Source organism: Talpa europaea (assembly GCF_964194135.1).
Source record: "Talpa europaea genome assembly, chromosome: 14".
Classification (NCBI taxonomy): Eukaryota; Metazoa; Chordata; class Mammalia; order Eulipotyphla; family Talpidae; genus Talpa; species Talpa europaea.
The window spans coordinates 27,971,831-27,982,508 of NC_140082.1; the positions used below are offsets into that span (position 1 = coordinate 27,971,831).

The following is a 10,678-nucleotide window of genomic DNA, read 5'->3' on the forward strand; positions in this document are numbered from 1 at the left end:
CTTGCAGAGAAGCTTATCTTTTCTCTTTTTTATATATTAATTTCTGCTTCAGATTCCATTAAAGAGAAGGTGCAATTGCATTCAAACCTATTTAAAACCCAGTGATCTAGAAATTTTAGTAATGGAGAATTTATTTCCTTGATGGGGCTGGGGGGTTGCGGGGGCAGGGCAGGACTCTCTATATAACCTTTGCATACACGGAGTCCCACTAGTAGACACTGCCAGGCCTTGGTGAGAGCACAGAGGTACACGTGGCCACCAGCCTGCTCCCCAAAGACCCACTTAACAGCCAGCTGCCCTCCTTGTGCAGGAGCTGAGCTTGAAGTTGGGTGGCAACCTGGCTGGGCCAGTGGGTAGTGCACCTGCACACCTTCACCAGGTGACCTGCCTGGATGCTACATGCCCCAACAGCTGTCTTGACTGCTTGTGAAGAGGAGCCTGAGAGTCAGTAACCATCCTTGCAGAGGAAGTGATGGGAAGAGGCTGGAAGGAGCAGGTTGGAGGAAGAGAACCAAGGAACCAAGTGGTTCTGAGGGAGCAGCTGTGCCAGCCTGTGTGTCTGGACCACAGAGGAGACAGCCTTCACAGAAAGGCCTGTCAGGCCATTGTACTGACCCGGGAGGATGCAGAGGCTGACCCCAGCCAGGAAGAAGTTGCACGGATCACAGAACAGGCAAAAGGCCTTGCAGTTGGAGCTTTCCTGTGTCTACCAGCAGAAATCACCTAGCGTCGCCCCTGCCCCCCATTATGTCTGAGAGCTGCTTAAAGCCCCCACAGAGATGGAAGGGAAGGGTCAGTGCTCTTCACACCCCATTACAGGTGCAGTGTCACAACAGCTGAGACTGGACCAAGTCAGTTTTTCCTGCCGTCCGTCTGTTATCACCAGTGATGCCGCCAGCACTGGTGCGCCAGCCGTGAGTGCAGGAATCTTCCAGGGTGTGACAGTCTCTCAGGAGGGGGCTGCATCCTCACCCTGTGGCATCCTGAGTCAGTAATGAGAAGCGTATGTCTCCAGTACACAAGTCATCAATTCTCATATCCCCTGTAGCTTCTTTCCTCCCACAAAGCACAGAAAGCTCGGAAATGCTTTTGCCAAAAACAGCAAGATTGTTGAAACCCTGGCCAGTGTCACCCTTTATTCACTGAATACATGTACATTTGTAGAAAACTTAGGCCAAAATAAATGCCTGTCCCCCAGATGACTTTGCTTGCTTTAGTGTGACTCTAGACTGCACTTCCTCCATATCTTTCCTGCCCACCGCACCCAGCTTCTCACGGAAGGCACACCTTGGAGATACTGTGTAGTCACTTCCAGACCCCTGCAATTAAACAAGTACTGCTATAAAGTGAGTCACACAAATGTTCTGGTTTCCCACTACACATAAAAGTGGTGTTTACACTGTCCTGTCATCTGCTAAGTGTGCAATAGCATTATGTCTTAAAAAACTATGTGCATACCTTCATGAAATAATACTTTATTGCTAAAATTGAAAAGCAAATTGAGCCCATGCTGTTAGAAAAATGGCTCTGATAGATGCCCCATGTGAGGTTGCCACAAACCTTCCAAAACAAAAACCAGTGTCTTCAAAGCACAATAAAGTGCAGCACCATAAATGAGGTACACCTGTATTTTAGGGCTTTTGCACATCTGACTTTCCCTTCTTCTCATGTACTACTGAGTTCCTAATCTTGAGGATATTTCTGGGTGCTGAGAAGATAAAAGGAACCTACCAACTGGTAGAAGAGTTGAGACATAGGACAAGAGGGTAGCAACTCAGACAAGGTGAGGCCTTAGAACAGCTGCCACGTGGAAGATCCTTGCTTGCTGGGGGGATTCCAGAAAAACATGACTTGACTCTTGAAAGACAGGTCAAATTTCAACAAGTCCAGGACAACTGTGAGGTTGGAGCAGTGGTTGGTGGCACAGACTTGGCCAACTGAATATTCTAGGGACTCACCTGGAAGAACTGAGATGGGGTGAGGCGGTGATGGTAAAGGGCAGATGGTGAGGAAAGCTTTGACCCTGTCATCCTGCTTGCATGAGTGGGTCCAGGAGCGGAAGGTGCGAGAATCCCTTTCCAGGCAGACTCCTTTCTAACCGCAAACTGCTGCTCTCCCTCCCAGCGCCTCCACCTTGAGTCTCTAGCCCATTCTTGTGTATCTGCATCCCGCATGCCCCTATGCGTTCCATGCCATTGTGGATGCTGCTCTCGTCTCTCAGCTGCCTTCTCATCCCCCACTGACAGTCTTGCTTGGTCATCAGAGCTCAACTCATCCTGAAACCAGCTCAGCCCTCTGTGCTCCCTAAATAGCGTGTTGTTTGCAGCTGGTGGCTCTTCGGGCCCCCACCAGTATGGCCCTCCACCCCGCCCAATTGTGGGCCTCCAGTCTTGACTTGGGGACATAGGGAGGACTTGTTAGCTTGGTGGTGGTGGTAGTAGTGGTGGTGGGTGTCCACCTACTTGACTGTCCTCACTGCAGTTGGCATATATTTTAAAAGTCTGTTTCATATTCACATGTTCGCACTGTAGAAAACAAAGGCAATTTAGCATTAAATTGAAGTAGCTTAGTTTTGAATTATGGTAGGAATTGGGACAGGTGCTTCCAGTTCTTTCCTGCTGGGTCCCCTTTAGCCTAACCTGGTATCTGCTCCAACTGAAGAGTGGTGACTCACTAATCTAATCTGGGGAAAACTGCAAACCAAAGAATGCAGGCCACTTCCTGGCTGATAGAGAGGCTGTCAGTGCTGCTATTGTGGGAGGTGTGTGGGCATGGTATGTAAATCCTAAGCTAAACAGCATGGGATCCCCCAGGGGGAAACTGGAATCTTTTGCTAACAGTCTGCTCTTTACCTTCAGGGAAACTCTCTTGGCAACAGAGAAACCCTTTAGCTTCACTTGTCAAATGCCCTGTTTTCATGTTCTCTGTAGCCCTGGACAAGCTAGTGATGCTGGAGCTGCTGATGTCTCAGTTGGTGTTCTTCAGCAAATGAGCTGCAGAGGGCATCCTTGCTTTCAGAGTCCTTTTCTCAAGTGCACCTCTATTCTCACCTCACAGATTTGAAACCCTCACAGCAGTAATTCAGCCTGTTGCATGAGAAGGTCAGACTATGCAAAGCGCTCTGATTTTCCATCCTCCTTTGTTTTACTCTGAGCAGGGGAGGAGGTGTGCAAAATGGAGTCCTCACCACCAGCACCTTCCCACCCATTCCATTTGAATGTTGCTATGGCAACTGATAGACCTGAAGCAGCCCCAAGTATTGTTTCTTTCTTTAAGGGAAAAATAATCCACGATTGCCATCTCTTGCCATCTCAGTGATGTGTGTGCACAGGAAAGGCGAGGATTTGGAGACCATTGGGTAGAATATTTGGTGCACAGATGACATGTGTAGGCCTCCAGTGGCATGGGTTCTACAGGTGGCAGATGTTTGTAGGAGCTGGCAGATCAGAGGAACTATGTGGGCATGAAGGCAGAGGAGATGCCCTATATAAGTGACCCAGGTCTGCGTGCTGGTGGTTTGGGTGGGCATTCACATGCATCTGGAGGCATAGCTAGTGCTCTCCCTTGCCTTCTATTGCCAGCTGCAGGGGAGACTGGAGACGGTGAACACCCATGGGCAGGTTAACAAACATCATTGGGCCTCTCCTAGAAACCTTATAAAGGGAAAAGGTCATCAATTGCTGGAAGGTTGACAGGAGATGTGGCACAGTAGGTGGAGAAGTTGCAACGGCCTTGAAGACACAACTAAGTCTGCACCTACTCTTCTCGCTACCATTGGGAGATCTCAGAAAAGTTATGTCACCCACCGATCTTGTGTGTCCTCATCCAAAAAGGGAAGTGAGTCTACTTGTAGGGTTGTTGTGAGAGTTATAGAAATGTATGTAAAATACATTTACTATGATTAAGTACTAGTTAACATAATAACTGAAAGGTGGAATGCAGAACTTAACTAACTCAGCTTTTCTAAGCATCAGAACCAGCTGGAAGCTTTTTCAAATATTCACCTAAGCCTGGCTTACTAGCTTAAAATATGCAAAGATGGGACCAATCTATATATTTTTTTTAAAATGCCTAAGTAAGAAAGTTAAATACCGGATGATTTTACTCATACGTGGAATATAGAAAAACAACACAAAAGAAATAGACAAATCTAAACCAAAACAAAACCTAGAAATCTGACTGTAGAATTGGCTGAGGGAGGGGGTTACCTGAGGGGGGCAAAGTGTAAAGGGTGCCCAGTAGACGCTGGTGGAGGAATATGAGTGCTTTGGTAGTGGGTGTGGTATGGTGACATACACCTGAAGAAGTGTGAACCTGTATCTCAGAATCATATACAGTGCTGTAAACCAACCTTAGCTCAATTGAAAAAAACAACACAGTAATTAATTCTGTAAGTAATTCTGATGTAGCCAGATGTAGCCAGTAAGTAATTCTGATGTAGCCAGAATAGGAAATTCACTTCTTTGCTTAGGATAAATACGCAGTGCTGGAACTCCCCCTACCTTCTCCCTCCTCCATCCATCTAAAGGTATCATGCTCCCTTTACTCTGTTTTCTAGCTCCAAAGGCTTCTGAGTGGAAGCAAGGATGTTTGCTAAAGTGGCTGAAGGGAATTTGATCAGGAAGGCAAAGAAAAACAAAAGTTGCTCAATTTGTACAGAAAGGAATCTACCGAAAGCTGTATGTGGTCCCTAGATGTCATTTGAACTATTCTTGGCTATCTCTTGGGTTATTAATATGACAGCTAAGGTGACTTACACTACAATGTGGTTAAGCCTTAAGTAGGAGGTCAGCATGCATGTAGCTGAAGTTTTGTTCTTCACCCCACAGGAACGTGGCTGAAGAGTGGTCTGGGCCTTGTGCACCAGGAGGGCAGCCAGCTGACGTGGACGTACATCGCCCCTCAGTTGGGGTACTGGGTGGCAGCCATGTCACCTCCGAACCCAGGTAACATGAAGCCAGCGGTTACAGTGATGAGGAATAATTTCTTGGAGGGGTCACACTATGTAATGCTTTTAAAAATAACTTCAGCAGGAGGATTATATCTTGCTGCAAACAATGGATCCATCTTTTTCAGTGGAAAAATCAAATGATGAAACTTAGGTATTTCAAGGAAGTGGGGGAGTTCTGGTTGGGACTCTTCTATCTAGGATAAGAATAATGCATAAAAAATAGTTTTGTCTCATCCTCTGTTTTGCTCAGACAGCTGCCATGGGGAATTCTTAATCTAAAACCCAAAGAGGCTCTTTTGACCTCCTCCCTAATTCCTAAAACAGCTGTGGCTTGGTGTAAGAGAACATGCAGGAAAACACACTCAACAGAGGGACTAATAGAAAGTCACCATTGGCGACTTCTTGGGATGAAAAGCTTGAATTGGCTTAAAAGTCAAAATTTGAAAGCACAGGCCATTTGCTTTGTGTCTGAAAGAATATTCATCTCCATTATAGAATCTGTGAATTAACTCACATTTTTGAAGTTTAACTAATTTTTTTTTAGCCTACATGCCCTAATTTATCCCAATGAGTAGTCAAGAATTATTTTTCAAATAGTCATCTTGGGAAAATTATTTATAGGGATGGCTTCTGTGCTCAAAATGCCTTTAGAATCTGAATCACTTGGACTATCTTCATTAGTGAAACTCTTCACTAGTGACAAATCTATATGCTCAGAGGGCCCCTTTGATTTTTCACAGACACATCTAAAAGTCACGCATTTCCCAGTCTAGTGAACAAAGTCACTGGTTGAGATGGCTGCACACTAACAGTGTGCAGTGATTAAAAGGTGTCTCTGGTAAATTACCCACAAAGACAGTTCTGAAATGGGAGTTCAAAATATTTCAGAAATGGAATCATCTCTGGAATGAAGACTTAGACTCCCAAAGTAAATAATTTGATGGAGACCATCCTTTAGATGGATGTTGAAAAATATGTCCCATTTACTTTATAGTCCCATACAGAGAAAATTGGTACTTTACATCCATGTTTTAAGGGTACATGTTTCCCTTTGTGATATTGTTCGTATAGCCATACAGGCATGAACCAGGTACAAAAATGCCCAGTCTCTAAATCTGAACTATCAGCACTATGAGTAAGAGGAAGGAAGGAACTAATGAAGGAGAAGAAATTCCTTAAGTACCAATGCTGAGGCCGCAAAGCCCCTGCATTAAAGTTAACTTTTATTTTAGATATATTCCAAGCAGCCATGGCTGTCAGTTTTCCCATCATGTGACAGATTAATAGATGCTTTTATAAAGAGGGGAGAGAGCAGTGCTGGGGGTAGTAAGTCCAATGTAGCCTCCCTGCTGTGAAAGAAGAGACAAAAACTATTAAAAACACATATAGCTCAGCCCCCGATGGTGTTTTCTGTAGAAACACATGTATGTTGGTAACCTCGGAGCTTTTACTTTCATTAAACAAAGTACAATGATGCTTTGTACCTTCATGAACCTAAACCCAACAAGAAAATCCTTAGGGTTTTTTCTTTAATTCCCTGGTTAAGAAGGAAGTGAAGTATGGCTTTGAATTTCAGTTGAGTGATTTTATGTTTTAAAGATTTTAATTGACAGAAGTTACAATAATAACATTTAAGTACTCAAAGGACTGAACTGCAGTTCTTTGGAATGATTTTTATGTATGCCCAGATTTCTTGGTAATTCCTGCCAAGGCACTGCCTATGTCTTTGGGGGTTGTCTTTGCGTATATACTTGTTTCTCCAAACAATTTAGGCAATATCTAGTTTGCAGGTTTTTTTCCTACTGTTGTAAACATCAACTCCACCCTTCTGCCCCCATTGAACTGAATTATATTTAGAAGAGAATGAGCTTTCAAACCATAAATATTGTCACTATTTTCAAAAACTAATAATTCTCCTGAGGTTATCTAGTTCTTAAATTAAGACTTGTCTGCCTCAAGATTTTCAAAGAAATCTATCCTGTGAAATATTAAAAAAATCATTATAGTAAATGGGTGTTTAGTGGTCATAGCCATGCTACTCTAATAGAACGTGAAGCCACATCCCTTCCCAACTATTGGTGCATTGCCAGGATACCTAGACACCAAGAAATGTCCAAATCTTATCATTTGGAGAGGATTTCATTGTTCTTTTCAATCTCTCATCAGTTACATTAGGGTCTGTCCTAGCTACATGGAATATAAAGAGTCTAAGTTAGACTACCTCTTAGGATTATTTGCAATGTAAATTCAAAGGAAAATATGCTTGTCTCTGATAAGCATTTGTCTTTAAATTCTGAAAAACACATAAAGTTAACCATTTTGAAAAGGTAATTAGAGAGGAAGATGTTACTTGTAAAAGTGGAAGGCATTTTAAAAATGTTTAACACCCCCATAATAAGCTGGGGATTTTTAAAAAGTCATAGTAAATTTATTTTATACTTAAATTTAAACTGATTCATTTAGGTGAAGGGCTCTCCACACAGTAATTGACTGCCCAGGGAAGTGAGAATAAAATCTTGTGGATTTTTTTTCCTCCCTGCAGTATAAAATCCCCAGTTATTCAAGCCATCTCTGAATGTAAGAGTCCCATTCATTATATTTTCATGCATCCATTTTCTTTTATTAAAAGATCAAGTACTTAAAATGCTGAACATGCTACCAGATGCAGCTCTCTTCTTAGCCAAGGAGGGACTCTTGACATTGCATTTAGTATTTGTGTATTCAGCGTGCTCCCAGCCACAGCTGCTGCAGTAATGGACGTGTTAATCCCTTTACGCTGAGTGAGATTCTGGTGCTGCGGCACAAGCGCATCATCTGAAGGGGGTTTCCATCTGGGTACTTCTCCACCCCCCCCAGCCAGGAAGAAGAAGGAAAAGCCTTTATGTTCTGGTTGACTATCTATCCTTCTTTTTATTTAAAGGTTCTCACAAATCTAAAATGCCCTTTTCTGACCTTCTAGGTCCCGTTGTCACACAGGACATTACCACGTATCACACGGTGTTTCTTTTGGCCATTTTAGGAGGAATGGCTTTCATACTTTTGGTTTTGCTGTGTCTCCTTTTGTATTATTGCAGGTAAAGTTTTACCATTTTGGCAATATCTTTTTTAATTTGGAATTTCTTGTGCAAGTATTGATATTGAGGGTTTTTTTTTTTTTGAATGAGGTCCTTTTTTACTCATGAAAACCTATCTGAGAACTAAACATTTGTCACCTAAGTTACAAACAAACAAGCAGGACCAGTGAGACATGCTGTGTCTAACCTTGCTTAGGAGAGTTATTTTTTAAAAGTTTGATAGTTGTGATGTGATTCATTCAGAATATTCCAGAAGACTAATTCAGAGATGATGTTCTCAAGGACAAAGCAGAAATAGTCTCATTTTGATACCTCATCTGTTCAGTTTGTGAAAATGTTTCTCATAGGCTGTGGGTAACAGCTTTAAATGAATACTTGGATGCTCTTATATAAATGGCCATGGGGGAAATCTCTGGATTGTGCTGCTGTGAATTAAAGTAAGGATGGGGGTGTGGGATGAGAAGGCTTTTGGCTGCCAATTTAGTGGTTTGTCTTGTTGCTTCCTGTGGAAATTGAGAATTAAGACTTCACTTGAAACTTGACTATGACTCTTTAATCTTTGGGTTTGGATTCTATCTTTGATTGCAGACGGAAGTGCTTGAAACCTCGTCAGCACCACAGAAAACTGCAACTTCCCCCAGCCCTGGAGAGTTCCAAAAGAGATCAGTCGACTTCCATGTCCCACATAAACTTGCTGTTCTCTCGTCGGGAGTCAGAATTCCCTGGCCCGCTTTCTGTCACCAGCCACGGCCGCCCCGATGCCTCAGGCACAAAGGAGCTGATGAGCGGAGTCCACTTAGAGATGGTCTCGTCCAGCGGAGAAGTGGACATGCACACCCCCATGCTCAAGCTGTCCTACAGTACCTCACAAGAATTCAGCTCTCGGGAGGAACTGCTCTCCCATAAGGAAGAGGACAAAAGCCAAATCTCCTTCGATAACTTGACACCAAGTGGCACACTGGGAAAAGACTACCACAAGTCTGTGGAGATTTTTCCCTTAAAGTCCAGAAAGTCTCTGGAGAGAGAAGGCTACGAGTCCCCTGGCAGCAGTGACTACAGGAGGAGTTACAATGCCATGCTCTCGCAGTCTTTATTTGACAAGCAAGACAGAGACAGTCAGGCCTCCATCCACCATATTTCCACAGGAAGTAAGCTCACCATTCAGGAACACCTGTACCCCGCACCCTCTTCTCCTGAAAAGGAGCAGCTCCTGGATCGCAGGCCGGCCGAATGTATGATGTCTCGGTCAGTAGACCACCTAGAAAGACCTACATCTTTTCCACGGCCCGGCCAGCTGATCTGCTGCAGTTCTGTTGATCAGGTCAATGACAGCGTTTACAGAAAAGTATTACCTGCCTTGGTCATCCCCGCTCATTATATGAAACTCCCAGGGGACCATTCCTATGTGGGCCAGCCCCTGGTGGTCCCAGCTGACCAGCAGCTTGAAATAGAGAGACTACAGGCTGAGCTCTCCAGCCCTCATGCAGGGATCTTCCCACACCCCTCCTCCCAGATCCAAGCGCAGCCCTTATCTTGCCAGGCAATCTCCCAGCAGCACTTGCAGGACGCTGGCTCGAGGGAGTGGAGCCCACAGAACGCATCCATGTCAGAGTCGCTGTCCATCCCGGCGTCCCTGAACGATGCTGCCCTGGCTCAGATGAACAGCGAGGTCCAGCTCCTGACGGAAAAGGCTCTGATGGAACTAGGGGGTGGGAAGCCACTGCCACACCCCCGGGCATGGTTTGTCTCCCTGGATGGCAGGTCCAATGCGCACGTTAGACATTCATACATTGATCTCCAAAGAGCTGGAAGGAATGGAAGTAACGATGCCAGTTTGGACTCTGGTGTGGATATGAATGAACCAAAATCTGCCCGGAAGGGAAGAGGGGACCCCTTGTCTCTTTCACAGAACCACCCGCCTGTCCAGGAGCATCCCCAGAAAGAGCTCCGGGCTGCGGACAGCACGGCCTACACGCAGCTCGTCTATCTGGACGACATGGACCAAAGTGGCAGTGAGTGCGGCACCACCGTCTGTACCCCCGAGGACAGTGCCCTGCGGTGTTTGCTGGATGGCTCTAGCCGGAGGAGCGGCAGCCAGCTGCCCAGCCTGCAGGAGGAGACGACAAAACGAACTGCAGACATCCCCCCGGAGCCGCTGGCCAGTCCCGAACAGAGAAGACCTGCTCAGGAGGAAGATGAAGATGATGATGATGATGACGACCAAGGAGAAGACAAGAAGAGCCCCTGGCAGAAGCGGGAGGAGAGACCCCTGATGGCATTTAACATCAAATGAGCTATTCCAGAGCCACCCAACGGTGGAGTCCAAAATTGCCAAAAATTCTTTCTTACAGAAGCTCTTGGCTGCTTGTGAAGGAAGCCGAACAGCGCCAGCGTGGGAAGTGGGCTTTGCAGTACTGTGCGCTATACATGCTAGTTACTACTCAGAATAGAGGATGATGTTCATGGAGGCCTCGCCTCCCGGAAGGTGGCTGAACGTAGTAGTCTCTGAATGTTGTTCCACGCACTGGACACATCCGTCCAAGGACACTGAAAAGCCGCACGTGATGTTGCTAGGTTCTAATAACCTCAGTTCTCCCTCAGATGCTGGGAGCAGATGAAACTCTTTTTGCATTGCTTGAATCAGTTGTATCAT

General features: G+C 45.1%; 1 protein-coding gene across 2 annotated transcripts in view; it reads left to right on the top strand.

Annotated features, from left to right (window-relative positions):
• The window catches only part of FAM171A1 (family with sequence similarity 171 member A1), a gene marked incomplete at both ends in the record, with an annotated part of 114,564 nt that extends 104,246 nt beyond the window's left edge, over positions 1–10,318 (top strand). For both annotated transcript variants that reach the window (XM_084253489.1, XM_084253490.1), the window contains 3 exons: positions 4,830–4,946; positions 7,911–8,025; positions 8,614–10,318. In XM_084253489.1, the coding sequence (XP_084109615.1) occupies positions 4,830–4,946; positions 7,911–8,025; positions 8,614–10,318 (1,937 nt within the window). The remainder of the gene's footprint in view (positions 1–4,829; positions 4,947–7,910; positions 8,026–8,613) is intronic.
• Positions 10,319–10,678: the final 360 nt, after the last annotated feature.